Source organism: Primulina huaijiensis, chromosome 9 (assembly GCF_012295235.1).
Source record: "Primulina huaijiensis isolate GDHJ02 chromosome 9, ASM1229523v2, whole genome shotgun sequence".
Lineage (NCBI taxonomy): Eukaryota > Viridiplantae > Streptophyta > Magnoliopsida > Lamiales > Gesneriaceae > Primulina > Primulina huaijiensis.
Genome location: NC_133314.1, coordinates 20,044,245 through 20,061,937, shown reverse-complemented (window position 1 = coordinate 20,061,937; position 17,693 = coordinate 20,044,245). Strand labels below are relative to the sequence as shown.

Sequence of the window (17,693 nt, the reverse complement as noted above, 5' to 3'; positions counted from 1 at the left end):
TTCTTCTACTCCTCCCCATGACTGACGATCTTCTTCCCTTTTCTCCCACGATCTTCTCCTCTTCCCACAATCTTCTTGGCTTATCTGAATAAATTTAAATCAATGGGAATCTATCTACAACATTTGATGGACTTTCATAATTTAATCGGGACTCCATTATTAAATTGGGCTTTCATAATTAAATATTTTAGTCCAAACAATTGTCCTCCGCAAGCATTGATCCATTGGGCCAAAATGCTTGCATATTAGTCCAGTTCCAACTCATTCTTTTGTAACGGCCCATAAATATTTCTCTGTGAATTGGGCTTGCAGTGGTGGGCCGAGCAACCCAAATCCATTCTCCTTTCGACTTTGAATTTCTTCAATCATCTTTTGGGATTCCCCCTCCCCCCACTTCAGATCCAAAACATTTCAAATATGATAAAATAAAATCCCTAAACTCTCTATTGGATTCAGGCTTATCAATCTTACCACATTCATTTATAAATGTCCTTAATATATTTGAAATGTTATGATCAATAATAATATAATATCATGCAAGTTTCTTATTGACGATGGCTGACTTAGCAACTCAAAATGTAGTGGTTCAAGCGACCAGTATCAAGAGAAGACAGTCTCCAGTCTATGAAGGCAATCCAAATAGCAGAAGGAAGTTTTAGGGGTGTGTATCGATGTAAGGATTTTGATTAAGATAAAAAAAAATGTATCTGTTGGCCATTGTTGATGTTTCACCACACTTCTGCTTGGAACTTAATTGTTGTCGGTGTGCCAATCTTCTAAAGCTTTGTCTCCCTTCTTGAATGGAGAGTACCCTTTCTCCAGCATCTTCTCCACCTCCTCGAACTGCAGCCCTTTGGTCTCCGGTACGAGGAAGAAAATGAATACGAGCCCAATCAATGAAAACCCCGCGAACAAGAGGAAGGTTCCACCAGATCCTAGGTGCTCGGTTAGTGTCAAGAACGTTTCACTGACTATAAGATTTGAACTCCAGTTAGAAACCGCAGCAATGCCTCCACCAATCCCTCTATACTTGAGCGGGTATATCTCGGAGTTGACGATCCACGGGACAGTTCCCATGCCGGGGGAGTAGACGATGATGTATAGGCCGAGCAGTACCACCGCCAAAAATCCGATCTTACTTGGGCACCCTTGTGTATACCATGTTCGCTTATCTGCCCTGCAGACGCTTCTCACCACATCATTCATTTCGAGACAGGCGCCTGCATGATACTGCCAATAAGACAGGAAAAAAATACATCATTAGCAAAGAAAAGTGAATAAATTACATGTTAATGCATCACATTCTTGTAAACTGGACACACTAGGCTGCCAGGTGCCGAGCAGAAAGCACAGTCAGTGTCCTTAGCCAAGCATCTCATGCAGCCCCACGATGATGCGTCCGAAGCTTGAGTGTAGGCCCGGCAAGTAGAATTGACACCGAAATAAGCAGTTTCCGCGCTGCTGACATCAGGGGCACTGGCTGAAGCTTGGAAAAAGACGACAGATAACACCACAAGACAGGAAATGATCCCAATCATTGAAATAATCATCAGTCTTCTCCTGCCATAACGATCCACGAAGCACATGCTGACTATGGAACCGAGAGCGTTCAGGCCTGAAGTGATGAGAGAGAGTGCCAGTGCTGTCTTGTTTGAAGCAAATCCGGCGAACTGGATTATGGTTGGACTATAGTACATTACGGTGTTTATGCCTACGAATTGCTGAGCGACTTGAACGGTGATACCAGCGTATAGTCCCCTCCTGACTACATCATTACCCCATGCACCCTTGAGTTGTGAAAATATACCACTTTCCCCAGGATTTTCCCCTTGCTTTTCTTGCTCAATGGATGTTTTCAAGGCCTGCAACTCATCCTCGAGTTCTTCAGGGGGGTAAATTTTTTCTAAGATGGACTTGGCCTCGTCCTCTTTACCCTGATAATTGTTTGACATTCAAAAAGACAAATTTTGCTTAAATTAAAAAATGAGAACTCAAAAGCAACTCCACTCAACTCAATGTTGGAGTGTAACAGATTAAATTTGCAGGCAATACAGAAGGAGCAGGATTCCTTACATGTCTGAAGAGCCATCTTGGAGACTCAGGGAGTGACAGCATCAAAATGAACTGAACAAGTGCGGGAAGACCAGCTGTACCAAGCATCCAACGCCACGTTCCAGTGACCTGAAGCATATTCCAGATTGCTTACCGATTAGTTCTTCCTTCAGAGTGTGAGTATTTCTTGTTTTAAGAATAAGTGATTGTGAAAAGAGAGAAAATATTAGAAAGCAAAAAAAAAAAACACTTACATGAGAGAAAGCTAGATTGATAAGGTAAGAAAGAAATTGCCCTCCGGTGATAAGCAAGCCATTTGTGCTGACAAGCGCACCTCTAATTCTATGAGGCGAAGCTTCCGAAATATACAGAGGAGCGGTCATGGAAGCCATTCCTACTCCCAATCCCACGAAAACTCTACCGAGGATGATCATCCATGGTCCAGGAGCAACAGCCATGATAATTGCACCGAAAAAGAACAGAACATCGGCTATCAAAACAGATATTTTCCGTCCAAACCTGTCGTTGATCCATCCACCCATTGCAGCACCAAATATGGCACCCGCAACAGCCATGCTCACGATGGTTTCCTTTTTTTATGCAAATTGGTGAAGTTAAACTTTGATTCCGTGAAAATGGCTTATATCAAAGATAATGTGTATATATACCTGTAGCCATGTCTTTCTATCTACCGAGTCAAAATCCTCCCTAATGTACAGAAGGGCACCAGAAATAACACCTGCACAAAAATAGAATATGGATGTGTTGATCCCATTTCGAAAAGATTAATTTAAATGACAACTATTTATTTCGATTGATTTTTATAACAACAAACAATATTTTTTGCTATTATGATTTTAATCTCATTGACATTTTTAAGCACCAAAACTTTGAGGCATGTTATTGACCTGTATCATAGCCAAAGAGGAGTCCTCCAATGCCAGCTGATAAGGCCAACTTCATGATATAAGGTGTTCTCCATGCTGTTCTCCAACATTCAGTAAACTCTGTCTTATCTGCACGTGAGATCCCTCCCTCAACCATGTTGATACACAAAGACAAAAGGTAAGGAGTTTTTGTCGGAGAAAAGCAGGATTTGATCCCAAGAAAGAGAAGGGAATCACAGCAAGGACTCTTCTTTGATACAACAATGAATATATATATTTATATATACACACAATATCTGCAAGAGACAAGATTCTGTCAAAAAAATCGAATTCTACGATTGTAATTTTATTTTTCATGCATATTTGAGAGAACAAAACCGATAATGAATCACCTTAACAGAAGACTGATGGTTGTTCTTCTCTCTTGTAAAGAATGTCAGCCGCTAGAATAAATGTCACAAAAACTAAATTTTCAATGCCTACTTAATCTTAAATATATATAATATAAGAGGGAAAATTTTGTGGACCTCACGTATAATCAACAATATTGACTCCAAATTTAGTTAATGATCCCAGTCACGATAAGCACAAATTTTCGCATAGGAGATCAATAACTCCCCAGGATTAGTGCAAACAAGTCTAATTTTATCTCAAATTTCAAGTACTCCGTACGAAACAAAAAGAAAAAAACAGTAATAAAGTTACCTTTTTTTTTTCTAACAATGAATTGGATGGAGGGTTATATATATATATATATTAAAAGTTACTAGCTAAAACCCATTCCAAGAATGATTTTAATTATTTAAATCTTGACAAGGGTCGACAAAAAGCAGGAAACTTGGAGTTTGCATGCCCCCTTTTTACCCAAATTTCAACATCTTTACTCAATAAAGCTGTAAAGAGAATGAACGTTGAACAATTTACGCTGATCAATAACACTCGTATTCTTATCAAGAAATATATATTCATACATTTGTAATCAGAATAAACAAGGAAGGAAAAATTAAATCCCATTTTCACAATTCAGGTGCACGATTTGCGAAGTTGAACTTATGGATCTTGATTATATTTTTGAACTTTTTGATCGAAGTTTGCTGTCTCTGCCGAACTTTCTGCAACAACGTACATTCCCATAAACTATCCTTTCGGAATCGATGATGGGTGTTGCGCCGCCCAGTTCCGCAGCATGCTCAACTGCTCCGGCCACACATGCGACGAGCTCTACGGCGGTTGCACCTCCTTCAAGCTCTTCCACCTCCTCTCGAACGGCACCCCACTCGATATTCATATTCAATTCCCACATCTTTACTATATTTTGATGATGTAGTTGGGTTCTTTCCAACGGACATAATTTATTAAAAAAAATATTAGACTAATTTGTTTGTTGTCTTTTGAATACTTTTATATTTAAAATAAAGGAAAGAACATCATATTTTGTGTTTGCTTTTAAAATAAAAAAATTTATACCTATCAACCTTATCATTAATTTCAATTCAAATCTTCATCTCCCCTAATAATATTATACATATCATATTGTATTCCAACCTAACAAAATGTATTTTAAAAGGAGTGATCGAAATTAAATAGAGTAGGTCTTTTGTGAGACGGTCTCACGAATCTTTATCTGTGAGACGGGTTAACCTACCGATATTCACAATAAAAGTAATATTTTTTTTATGCATGACCCAAATAAGAGATCTGTATCACAAAATTCGACCCATGAGCCCGTCTCACACAAAATTTTTTCCAATTAAATATAGGTAATTTATATAGCGGAGACTAACTATATAATATTCAATGTATAAGTCGAGGGTAAATGAGCAATCAGTTGATCATTATATCCATTAGACTACGACTACTGCATAATATATCATCACACTCAGCAAATACAATATATTATAAAAAAAAATTATAAAACCAAAAATAAGAGTGTATTCACTTAAAAAAAAAAAAAAAAACCCCAAAAAAAACATATATATATTTTTATTATGGAGATTATATCATAATAATTATATATTATACACTGGGTAATATCCAAAAAATAATAATAGTAATACTTTTGGGGTTAGCACATAATTATGATAAACCCCTAGGGGAAAAATGCAATAAAAATCTCTATCTCCCATTTCAAATTTGAATTTCAGGTGGGGCTCGGCTCTGCGCTGCTCTGTCAATGGAGTTTTTGCGAGCCGCTGTTTACCGATTCCCCATAACCATAAATTCACAAGAAATTCCATAATTTATGCTCCATTCTTCGCTATTAATCTCGAATCAAAGCTTCAATCATGTCCAATGACGGCTCTTCAACTCGTCCGGCCCTGCTGAAGTCACCGCATTATATAGCAAGTGAAAACGGATTAGAAAGCCCGTCGAATCAAATGCAGTTGACTCCATCAAGAGCTCCTCTTAATTCAATCCCTGACCCGTCTCAATTGCAATCAAGAACTCACAACCAACTTCTTCAGCATCATTTTAAAGAGAAACCGGAATCATCCAGGTGTATTGGCAGCAAAACATTTGAGGCGATTGCGGAGACTGAGCTTATATCTTCGTTTCTGAAAAATCCCAGAGGTTACGCTAAAGGTAAAGCTGCTCATTCTGAACCTAGTTCAGCTCAAAGTACTCCTCAAGTTAGAAGTGGGCCTAAGTTTTCCAACCTCAGTTCTGCTTCGAGTGGTGGTACGCTCACCAAGGTGCTGTGTCAATTAGGCAGTGTAGGAGGAAGAGGAGGGGTTTGCTCGCGGGTTTCTAGGAGGATTTCAATATCAAATCCAGAACAGTTACCGGTTCAGGTTCCACAATTTGAGCTTGATGAGGACCCAGGGTTTTGGGAGAATCATAATGTGCAGGTCGGTTTTAACATAAATTCACTATTCATCCGGTGATATTATTTGTTGATGTTGTTGTACTGTTTGGAACTACCGAGTTCGTGGGTCAGGGCTGTCTGATTTACCTTTTTTTCTTCTTCTTCTTCTTCTTCTTGGTTTTTTTAAGAGCATTTGGTGTTTGTTTATTCTTCGTTGTTGAATGCAGGTTTTGATTCGGATTAGACCATTGAATAATAAAGAAATTGTTTCACATGGGTATGGGAGGTGCGTGAGGCAAGAGAGTTCACAGTCGGTAGTTTGGATAGGTCATCCCGAAACTAGATTTACATTTGATCACATTGCTTGTGAAAGTACATCACAGGTGCCCGTCTCTCGTGTACTTTTTGATATGTAGCTATATTTAATGTGAAACTTATACTTATAATGACAGCCATTGTTAATTTCAGTTTAAAATCTTTTGAAATTTACGAGAAATTGCATGACCAAATTTGTTCAGGAAAAGCTATTCAGAGTTGTGGGATTGCCCATGGTGGATAATTGCATGTCCGGGTATAACAGCTGCATGTTTGCTTATGGACAGGTAGACATAATTGAGACATTTTGTTGTTGGACAATGATTATAAGTCAGCCTTGATTAATCATAAAATCCTTAAAAACTTATTGCAGACAGGTAGTGGAAAGACCTATACTATGGTGGGTGAAACTGATAAGATGAATGAAAAGCTCAGTGCTGATCGTGGCATTACTTACCGTACATTCGAGTACCTATTCACGAGGATTACAAAGGTCAGACAGTGATGATATTTACTTATTTGGTGAATCTTATACTTTTTCCTGGTTGCTAAATACCCCTTGTGGCCATCTTTAAGGAAGAAGAGGACAGGAAGAATGAGAGATTAAGCTATAGCTGCAAATGTTCTTTTCTAGAGATATATAATGAGCAAATAACGGACCTTCTAGAGCCTTTGTCCACTAATCTCCAGGTAATTTAAATTTATGGCGATGAACTCCATCTGTATTGTTAAAGTTTCAAGTACTGAATTTTTCTACTGAACTTTAATTAATATAGCTCAGAGAAGATTTGAAGAAAGGGGTATATGTTGAAAACCTTACCGAGTACAGTGTTAGAACAGCGAACGAAGTTCTCAAACTTTTGCAACAGGTGATGCTCAAAATTGAATATTCTCGAATATTAATCTTTAATCATTCATTATTTTGAAAAACAGTTGGCTATTCCTTTACCTGGCATAGGGTGCTGCAAATAGGAAAATAGCAGCAACTCATATGAACAGTGAGAGCAGCCGATCCCACAGTGTCTTCACTTGCATAATTGAGAGCCAGTGGGAGAAAGATTCCACGGTCCACCTTAGGTTTGGAAGATTGAATCTAGTGGATCTTTCTGGTTCTGAGAGGTAACAGCTGGCGTCATAAAAAGATCTTTGTTAGGAGGCAGTAATCACATATGAAATTTTGTTTTGATAGGCAGAAAAGCTCTGGGGCAGAAGGAGATCGTTTGAAAGAAGCTGCAAATATAAATAAGTCTCTTTCAACTCTGGGGTAGAAGTTTCTAAACTCATTCCAATTCTAATTCTGCCATCATATTTTCCTTTTTGTTTTTCTGAATGACTATTTTGGTGTATAAACAAATACTATCTTCATCTTGTATGCCATCAATTGCCCTCCTGGTTTATGGGAACTATTGCATGTTATAGCCCTCTCCTTCCCTTCAAGTTAGTTTACCTAGTTATGGTCAGATTCACAGAGTTCATGACTAGAAATTAATATGCATTCAAATTTCAAACATCTATAGACAAGCGGATCCTGAAATGTTAGATTGTTAAGATTCTAAACAAACAAGATGATGTCTAGATCATAATATTTCAAATAAACAAACAACTCGTCAGCTTGGCAAGCTTTATTACAGAGATGTATACGATTGAAGCATGGAGAACTGTGCCAATTCAGTAGAACGTGCTATGTTGCTTCAATTGTGGAAATATTTTGGTTCCATTAATATAGTAGCGATAACTGTCAATCCATTATTGCCTCCGGAAGAAACTTTCCTCAGTTGAGTTTTATTGCTCATTTGCTTGTTTAGCTGAGCCATAGTGATGCTGTATAGTATTTTTCTACCATCGATATTCTGATTTTTACATTAACTGTACCTTTAGAATGGTAATAATGTCTCTGGTGGATCTGGCGCATGGGAAACATCGACATGTACCCTACAGAGACTCTAGACTAACGTTTCTTCTTCAGGTCAGAAAACAAGCATCATGAGCTTCTGTTGATATGTATGTTTTGTTGTGATATACACCTCTATGGATGCAGGACTCTCTGGGTGGAAATTCAAAAACAACAATAATTGCAAACATCAGCCCATCTACCTGGTATAGTAATTATATCCGTTTTGAATGGACGAGTCCAGTGGGCTTTTTCGAAAACAATGTCTTATTACAAGTTTCTTTTCATTTTACAGCTCCGCATACGAGACTTTAAGCACTTTGAAATTTGCACAACGTGCCAAGCTTATTCAGAATAATGTATAGATTTGATTGAGCTTATTTTCAGTGGAAGGTGAGGCTTTTTATGTCATTCTTTACTGATGCCTTGGTTTGTTTTCAGGCTAAAATAAATGAAGATGCTTCAGGAGATGTCATTGCATTGCAGCACCAAATCCAACAATTAAAGGTGGAAATTTGTTACATGAGTATTCACATGTAATCTTTGGCACCATGAAGCTAGTAATTTGTTCATTTATCACATAAACAGGGTCAGTTGTCATTCCTGATGAAGTATCAACTTGCTTCACTGAAACCTATAGATTTTGCTCCAGATTCTGAAAATTATAGCCTGGGTTACTTTCCTGGAAGGTACGAGACATTTGATGAAACCAATGTGTATGGCAAGCATAAGATTCCAAGGGGAGGAATTAGGAAGGTATCACTCAACTCCAAGATGAACTTTGTTCCAACACAGTTGATAATCACAGAGTTTAACCAAATAAATTGTTTGTAGCAGACGAAGAACTTGGAAGATACCTTAAGTGGTGCCCTGCATCGAGAGAAGTTGACTGCGATGGAAGTCAAAAGACTGAAAGCTGAAATTGAACGGATGAATAATTTGGTTTGTCAAGTCCACATTCTAGACCTCTTATGCCTTCACTTCGATTTTCTAGATAAATGACAGTTTAAAATCTGTTGGAAGGTTCATCAGCAAGAAGAAGAAGCTCAGCGTACCAAAATGATGCTCAGACTCCGAGATGAAAAGATACAACACTTGGAATCATTGTTGGATGGGCCAGTCTGTGCTGATAAATTTTATCAGGATGAAAACAATGCTTTACGAGAAGAAATTAAGCAGCTTCAAGAAAAAATTGATAGGAATCCAGAAGTAGATCGACTAGAACTGGAGAATTTCAGACTGCGAGAGCAAATTCGACTGTAACAATCATGAATGCATGTTCAATATTTCAGTGGTCTCGGTTTATACCCTTTAAAGATCGATCATTTTCCATTATTACAGGTATCGAGATTTCTCTGAACAAGGAGAGAGAGAAAGATTGCTTGATGAAATATCTGGATTACACAGTCAGGTATGGTGAAATTTTTGCATAATATAAATCCAAATGTTCACCTGAATCCACGTTGATATTTTTTCTACTTTGTCCTGCATATATGAAGCTTTTAGAATTACTCGAAGTCGATAAAAGTTGTGCAAACCAACAGTGGCCTTCAACAAAGGTAAAATAGGTTAATCACACTGCAACTCTTCAATCAAATTGCTGTATTTTGGTTATCTATAGTTGTCACCAATCTTAGATTTGCACAAAAACACAGGGACTTGAAGTTGAAAGAGAGTTGCAAAGGTGCAAGGAAATGAATACCGAACTAATTAGGTGAATCTGCCTGACTCAAGCTTCATTGCCTATACACGCTCTCTAAATTTGAACAACAATACGTTTGAACCATTGAAGTATCTCGAGTTCATACCTGTTGAGTGTTGATAACGCTCATCTTCATTCCTTTCTTGATTCATCTTCTTGTGTTAGTTTTCTTCAGCCATTTAAGGAAGCTAATGATAGTTTCAGATAAGAATTTAATTTACTATTATTATTCTGAAATTGTTTTTCTGTTTGTCTCATTTGTCATGCATGGATAACTGGTAAGTGACAGGAAGTCAATGAATCTTATTCCCCTCCAACAAAGATAATATATTGTTTACAAAATAAAATTAATATATCGTTTCCAAAATAAAATCCCCCAAAATATAATTAGGAAATGTCTCCATATACATGGAAAGAAAAACCTCACAGAATATTTTTTTCCTTTGTTCTATGCTAAACTTTTCTGGGCCCTTCTACTGTATACCATTAGTTTTGATCTACTTGGGCCTCCACCTTGGTCCGTAACAGTGAACCATTATCGTACTCTTATAATGTGGCATGGTTTGTCCCACGTCACTTGTGAAAAACCCGCCTTATGGATTTATAACTTCTTGAGCACCTTATAACAAGATTGTAATGTGTCATGGTTCGTCCCACATCACTTGTGAAAAAGTTGTCGTGCGGGTTTATAATCTCTTGGACGCTTTTGAGAGTGAGTTCTACTAAAAGGTTGTAACAACTCCCTTTAGTATGCCCCCTATTTTACACTATCAAGAAAGCAATAGCCCCACATTCATTGAAATGTTACTCTCTTTATAACACAAGTAGGACTATTATCATTGAGTCAGAACTTATGGTGTTTATTTTCTGTTAGATCGTAATCAAATTTACTAGTAATAGCTGGTCATGTACTTTTATTTTGTCGATTGTTCTTTCTGTAAATATTATGCTTTTCAGGGAAGTTGATGAATTACAACTACAACTTGGAAATAGCATGAACTGCAACCAAGATACTTTCAACTCGGTAAGGACAAATTCTATGCACTTTCCCAAATAAGTGCTAATATGTGTTCATTGTTTGGAATTAAATATATCCGTATAACATGTGAACGAAAATACAATGGTCATGAGTGGTGCTCATTTCATAGTAGGTAGTGTGACTTACAATGCTGATGAAGCACGTAGATCGTAGGTGATAAATTCCTTTTAATCACAATAACTGAAGAAAATGAACATTTTGGCTAAACCATTTTTTTTGCTGTCTCCATGATATTTTCTAGCTATGTTGCAGATTGAGAATAGTTTACCGAGTGAAAATTTAGTTGATGAGGCTACTTCCAGCAACGATCAATATGATGAATTTTATCATGATGCAAATGGTCAGAATATAAAGTTGAACTGTGACAACGTCCACAAACAGCTGATGGGTGCACAATCTTTGCTTAAAACCTTGAAATTGGGGCATGTCCAGCTGAATAAAGAACCAGAGTCTGTGCAGCCAAGAAATGAGAAGGTGATAAAAATACAGGATAATGGGGAAATTATGATGAGAGAACTCGAGGACAAATGTAAGGTTTATGACCGACATATTTCTGGTTCAGGAAATAAAAATCCAAATGCTGCAATTGAGGGCAAAGAAGCCACTGGCATTGTGACTTTGCAAGCAAAGTTGGATGAGTTGTATGGGGAACTCAAAGAAGCACAATTACTTAATGGGCAATACATAAGAGAACATACAACATGGCTATCTAACGATTACGAAACTAAATTAGTTCAAAATGAGGTCGAATTTGAGGCCACCAAAGCTATAGTACATTTACAAGAAGAGATGGATAGACTTCAAAAAGACTTTCAAATGCGTTTATGCTCCTTGACTCAACAGAATTTAAATCTTGAAAGCAGCATATCAAATAAGGAGGAAGAACTAAAATATGTCTGTTCAAAGTGGGAAAGTGCAACTTTGGAGCTAACCACCTTTCTCATTGATGGTTCTAGATCCCTAGGAGATGCCGCACGCCAAATAACAAGTATTTCTCATTCCTTTCCCAGTGCCAATGGTTGGGTCAGTGAACATGTTGAGAGAGCTGCTAAAATTTGTGTTGAAAAGGAACAAACAATTCTGCTACTGCAAAAGAGTTTGGAAGATGCGCAAAAAAATGTGTTGCAAATGGAACAAAAACTATACTCCTTGAAGGGTGCGATGGTTGTGCTTACTAAGTATCAGCAGTCTGAAAATTATTTAAGTGGAGAGAAATTACAGTGCTTTAAAATATCAGATGATTCAACTGATGCAAAAGAATTTCCAGAAAGGAAACCTTTACCAAAAGAGGGCCAAATTACTGAAAATCAGGCTTATGGTGCTTTATTAGCGGAAAATGTGCTCTCTAAATATTCCATTGACAATATCAGACGAAGTGCCGACACAATTATGTCTTTAACTCATAAAAATGTTTTTGGAACTGGAGACGTTGACACTGAAGCTGCATCGGCAAATCTGAGGCTATCAGAGACTGAAGAAGCAGTTAATGGTTCTTGTATTGATGACCAATTGAGTTCTATGACTGCATGCTTTCACCAAGCTATGAATAAGCTTTTCCATGTGGATTCAACAGAATCTTTGGTACAGATGGATGGATGGACCCCTGATTGTTCAAATTCATGCTCTGATTCTTCAGTTCAAAGTGCAGGTGATGGGGATAAGTCATCTTCAAGCAATAGATATGGATGTGGAAACAAACTAACTGAACCAATTCTTGAACCAAAGTTTGATGAAGTAACACATTTTAGCCATAATACTGCATGTTTACTTTTCAAGAAGGAATTCACAAAAGCATACAAAACTTTTGGCAAGCTAAAGGAGTTCGTGGCAGTTTCTGTTCATGAAAAAAATCAGAGTTGTGCTGCTGAGGTTTTAAAATTGTCTAATCAAGATGCAATAGAGAACAGCATTAAGCGACTCGGAGATGTACATGATCAACATGCTAGCCGAAGAGTCGACAGCAGCAGCCAAAAATTGGGAGAGGTGAGATAATATCGAGTGTTTTTATACACGCTTCAAAATATAATGTGTTCACTTTTTTCATGCTTTATTTCATTACAATATTGTGTTACATGCAGTTGGCAGATGAAGGATATGTATATCCTACTGCTAACTTCTTGACCAAAATTGAAGAGGCTTACGAAACCATGGAAGAAGCTGATTACATATTAAAAGCAATGCTAAAGGCAAATGAAAAGGCAAATATGATGACAGAAATGTGGAAGCAATCAGGAAAGGAATTAATGGCAGATAAAGAAAACTTGATTGAAGAGATACAACAGCTAAAATTCTGTATACTTCTGAAAGATGGAGAAAATGAAGTATTGCGAGATCAGATCCAGTTTAGCTTTATAGAAATAGCTAACATCTTGACTTCGCTTGAAGACTTTTTCATTCAAATGCGAACAGCTTTGGAGTTATCAGCATGCAGTGATGGCAATAAAGTTGTTGAAGAGACACGATCTTTCTTCTGCATATCTAAATCATGGTTGGATGCCTTGTTTTGCAAGGCATTACAGAGCGATATCAGCATGCTTGTCTTACAGTGCCGAATGGGGGAGTACGTTCACAGATTCAGAAGAATTAACAAAATTACAAAGGCTGATAGATCTCCACTCCAAGAACATACTTTAATTACAAATAAACTTAGAATTAGTAATATAAGTTGGGATGACAACACTACTTCTCATCCTGTTAAATGTCAAAGTGAAGGAGATCATGTTGCAGATAAGTTGGGAACAGAAATTAAAAAGTTCGACCCAGTCCATATTGACACTGTGAATAAAAACTCCAAACTCGAGAGGGAGCTGGAACGAAAAGATATCTTACTGAAAGGGTTACTTTTTGACTTCAGCTTGCTACAAGAATTAGCCTCCCACAGGAAAGACATTAAGGATGAAATTGAAAAATTAATTCTTGCATCAAACGAAGTCCAGAATGAGCTACAGATCAAAAGAGTTCAGCTTGATGATATGCAAGCAAAGAATGCAAAAGTTGAAGACCGAATGGCTGAAGTTGCGCTAGCTCTATTTAACTCAAAATCTGAATTAGATCAGGCAACAGAAATGTCAAATGTTTTGTCTGAGCAAAATGTGGAGTTAAAAGTTCTTTCGAAGGATCTTTATCTGAAAAACTCTGAGGCGGAGCAGCTGGTAGAAGAGCAAAGAGAAGCTATCAAAAATTTGGAAAAAGAAATTATTCGTTTATCTTCGTCGCCAGAGAAACATTTAGTGCCTTCAACGGAAGATGTTGAAAAATCTTTAACAAGAGTGACTGCAGAGAGAGACCAACTTTTTGAAAAACTCTGTTCTTTGCAAGACAGGCTCGATATGGCATGTGCATTAGCTGATGAGAACCAAGCTGTAGCTACAGAAGCCCGTCAGGTATGTCATTTTGGGTAGCTTTTTGAGATTGTTGAGTCGATTCAGGGTACTTCTGAATTCAACCTGAATTCCATAGGAGTCGGAGGGAAGTAAAATGTATGCTGAGCAAAAGGAAGAGGAAGTCAAGATTTTAGAACGATCTGTCGAGGAACTTGAATGCACCATAAACGTTTTAGAAAAAAAAGTAAGTTTAGTGCTCTCTTTTCTAGAAAACTATGCTGCATTCTCATTTTTTTAAACTCTCGAGGATAATTTCTTAATGTTATGTTCTGACGTTATAGTACCCGTTGAAGAATTGCATTGTTCAATATTCCATATATATTTTACACATTTAAGGTACAAGAAATGGAGGAAGAGATACAAAAACATTGCACGATAAAAGATACACTAGAATTGGAACTTCAAGCACTTAGACGCAGATTATCAACTGTTGAGGATTTTACTGAAAGCATGCAATCAGATAGCACGAATTCGGTTTTGATCGAAGATCAACTTTCAAGGTGCATAAAATCTGTGATTTTTTCTGCATATTGTTATTCACCTTCAAAATCATTTCAAGTAGTCATACTATTCTGTTTTCAGTAAATTGCACATCAAAGCATTCGAGGCTAATGAGGCCCATTGCCGAATAAGATTTCTTGAAGAGAAGAACGCTGAACAAGATCACAAGGTTTGGTTATGATTAGCTTTGATTAGGCAATCCATACTGTTAAATTTTCCTCGTATTCTAATGTAAACTGCGTGTTTATCCTTCAGATCAATCAATTCAAAGATTATATCTCTGAACTTGTATTGCATGCTGAAGCACAGGCATCACAGTACCAACAGAAGGTAAATAAATTAATCATAAACCTTATATGAGTTGGTTCTTATAGGAACTTCGGATTTCAGTTCACTCCCTCTTTTGGTTGACATCACTTTTCTTTAACTGATATCTGATCTTGAAGTCAACACAGTGCTAAATGATTGGTTTGGCTTGCTGCTTTTTCAACTTGGGACAAATTAGTGGCCTAGAACTCATTCATGGTATCAAAGTTTCTGAGTGCTGAAAGATGAATGTGGAATATTTACTGCAAGGGAGAAGAGAATTAAAAATTGGCGTCCATGTGGGAAACTGCATTAGATATAATCAACGCACAAAAATTTACATTTACTTTGGCTGTTATTTTATACTTTTTCAATTCTAATCATGTCAATTACAAGCAACCGCATTCTGTATTGTGCACAGTACAAGAACTTGGAAGCAATGGTTCGTGAAGTTAAACCAGAATTGTTTGTATCTGTTGGGCCAACTATAGAAAGTGCTGATAAAATTTCAACAAAAACAAGGGGTTCTAGTTCCCCATTCAGATGCATTGCTAGTTTGGTCCAGCAAGTGAATCAAGAAAAGGATCGGGAGCTGTCAAATGCTAGACTTCAAATTGAAGAGCTTGAGGCACTGGTAACCAGTAAGCATAAAGAGGTAAGTACACTGCTGTTGTGAGTTGTGAAAGATATTTGATGGTCCCATCAGCAATAACTTTAATGAACGCATTTCTTAACTTTGATATCATGAAGTGATATCTGTGTAGTTTGATTTAGTACAAGATATTTTCTTGAGTAGCAGATTTCGTTTTTAGCTGATGCAGTTTTAGCCATGTTCCCTTTACTATTGGGTGGCCTGCGGCGCTTCTTGTTTTATCCTGATGGTTTGGGATGCTGTAAAATGATTTTTGGGTCTTCACTCTTGAGAAACCCCTTCATGCGGCTCCATCTTTTTGGAATTTATTTTCCTGTAATTTGTCCATTAACACGGTAACTGCTAATGTATACTCATTCAGGTATGTGTGCTGAATACTAGACTAGCCACTGCAGAAAGCATGACACATGATGTCATCAGGGATTTACTCAGTGTTAAGCTGGACATCACCAATTACGCTGTGAGTTCAGGCCCAAGCAAAATAATGGTTCATGTTTTCTTTTATCAATATAACAGTGTGCATATTTCGCAAAATTCTTGTTATAGAACATAGTTGACAAACATCAACTTCAAAAGCTTATTAAGGAGGCTCAACATCAGAGACGAGAATTTGCTGTGATGGTACTGTGTTTTACTTTCATTTTTTTGAAAAAACTATAGCTTCATGATTCACATGCTTATTTCCTGTCACTAGGAGCAAGATATTGTCAACCTGAGGAGTCATATTGATGAATTACATGAAGATAAAGAAAGGTGATTGATGCTGTTTAAAACGAATCCTTCCGAAATACTCCATTTTACATTGTTTTTTATTTAACCGACAATTACTAGGATTAATAGTGTTGATGTGACCATGACATTAATAAGGTTGATTTGATATTTTGCTACAGATGTATTATAGAAGTCAATAAAAGCAAAGCAGACCAACTTGGTTTGCAGATTATGCTGGAACAACTACAACAACGAAACCAGATGTTGATTGCACAAAACGACATGCTGAAGGTACAAGTGGCACTATTTATCTTAGTGATTGGGGAGAGGATGAGGGTGGTCGACAGGGGCTGGCTCCCCTTCCCTCTTAAATTCTCTAATGTCCATATATAATTTTATATATGCTCGTGTTCTTTTACTTTCATTATCTAGTTTCACACCAACCCAAATGAATGCTCTGGTTTTGCTACTGATATATCTGAATCACAATAAGTCACTATAAATGTTGTCAAATGATGTGACGAGACCAAATTGTCTTAATACTTGTGCAGATAGACAAGAGTAACCTACAGAAGAAGGTTGTCGAATTAGACGAAATGGTGAAGAAGCTATTCAGGATGCAAGACGGCCAACACCATAATCAACAGCAAACAAATAACTTCTTGATGTGGCCATTTGAGTTAGACCTTGATGAGAGGTTGGCACGTTCACAGAAAGTTCTGTCAAGGATCAATGATGAATTTGCTCAGTATCGTAGACCTGAGGACAAACTGGAGAGCCGTGGTAAAGAAAAAAGGTTTAGGTAGATGATGACTACTTACTGAAAAAAATTATATTTTGATGCAGTACTATAGTCAAAAAAAAAAAAAAAAAGAAAAAGAAAAAGAAAGAAAGTTTGATTATTGGTAGGGAGCAGAAGCCCTACTTTGTGTGTTGATCTGCAATGCATGGCAGATAAGCAATTACATTGGTCATTGATCAGTTATTTAGAAGGCTTAACCCAATCCATTTGTAGTGGCAATGTGTCAGGAAAGTGAAAGTTTTCCTATGTCTCTGGAGGTAAGTGAAAGATTGTAATTCTTTTTTTCCTATGTCTCTGGAGGTAAGTGAAAGATTGTAATTCTTTTTTTCCTATGTCTCTGAAAGTCATGTTACATTGATTTGTAAATAGTTGGAATGTTGGATGCATTCAGAAATGTCTTTTGCTTGTAATCTTCAATCTTCTAAATTACACTCTGATTCCTGACTCATTTGGCCAAAAGTGTCCAAACAACCGCATAAGTCACAACTAGAGTTGAGTTTAAATCATTTGGTATTGGTGTGATAATATTATTATAATGTGGATGTACTAAAAAACGATGCCTCTCGTGTTGAAATGAGGTAACACATTTCCAAAACTACTATTTGCATTGCTCATAAAATAGACTGCCGCTAAAGTACTCGTTTGT

The 17,693-nt window shown here is 37.1% G+C and overlaps 2 protein-coding genes across 10 annotated transcripts; one reads left to right on the top strand and one right to left on the bottom strand.

Moving 5' to 3' along the window:
- Positions 1 to 509: 509 nt before the first annotated feature.
- On the bottom strand, positions 510 to 4,433 carry LOC140985417 (inositol transporter 4-like). 2 transcript variants are annotated; one of them, XM_073453281.1, is made up of 7 exons: positions 3,332 to 4,433; positions 2,961 to 3,068; positions 2,721 to 2,791; positions 2,307 to 2,642; positions 2,074 to 2,181; positions 1,323 to 1,934; positions 510 to 1,230 (listed from the first exon to the last, which is right to left on the bottom strand). In XM_073453281.1, exons 2-7 carry the CDS (start codon positions 3,013 to 3,015, stop codon positions 751 to 753), a joined length of 1,662 nt encoding a protein of 553 aa, XP_073309382.1. In that variant the 5' UTR covers positions 3,016 to 3,068; positions 3,332 to 4,433; the 3' UTR covers positions 510 to 750. The 2 variants fall into 2 exon arrangements, with proteins under 2 accessions (XP_073309382.1, XP_073309381.1); XM_073453280.1 differs by having other exon boundaries at positions 511 to 1,230; positions 2,961 to 3,235.
- A 544-nt stretch (positions 4,434 to 4,977) lies between these two features.
- LOC140983796 (kinesin-like protein KIN-12C) lies at positions 4,978 to 17,526 on the top strand. 8 transcript variants are annotated; one of them, XR_012176512.1, is made up of 32 exons: positions 4,978 to 5,788; positions 5,973 to 6,128; positions 6,264 to 6,347; positions 6,434 to 6,553; positions 6,637 to 6,750; positions 6,837 to 6,929; positions 7,019 to 7,179; positions 7,250 to 7,324; positions 7,939 to 8,026; positions 8,099 to 8,157; positions 8,247 to 8,310; positions 8,393 to 8,458; positions 8,540 to 8,707; positions 8,786 to 8,893; positions 8,975 to 9,210; positions 9,293 to 9,362; positions 9,451 to 9,510; positions 9,607 to 9,665; positions 10,611 to 10,677; positions 10,945 to 12,675; positions 12,771 to 14,075; positions 14,152 to 14,259; positions 14,412 to 14,575; positions 14,658 to 14,745; positions 14,832 to 14,906; positions 15,304 to 15,537; positions 15,896 to 15,994; positions 16,081 to 16,155; positions 16,229 to 16,287; positions 16,425 to 16,536; positions 16,797 to 17,304; positions 17,348 to 17,526. XR_012176512.1 is itself a non-coding variant. In XM_073450939.1 (32 exons), exons 1-32 carry the CDS (start codon positions 5,225 to 5,227, stop codon positions 17,049 to 17,051), a joined length of 6,591 nt encoding a protein of 2,196 aa, XP_073307040.1. In that variant the 5' UTR covers positions 4,979 to 5,224; the 3' UTR covers positions 17,052 to 17,338. The 8 variants fall into 8 exon arrangements, 7 of the variants coding, with proteins under 7 accessions (XP_073307039.1, XP_073307038.1, XP_073307036.1 ...); XM_073450939.1 differs by lacking the exon at positions 17,348 to 17,526 and having other exon boundaries at positions 4,979 to 5,522; positions 5,649 to 5,788; positions 16,797 to 17,338; XM_073450938.1 differs by lacking the exon at positions 17,348 to 17,526 and having other exon boundaries at positions 8,789 to 8,893; positions 8,984 to 9,210; positions 16,797 to 17,338.
- Positions 17,527 to 17,693: the final 167 nt, after the last annotated feature.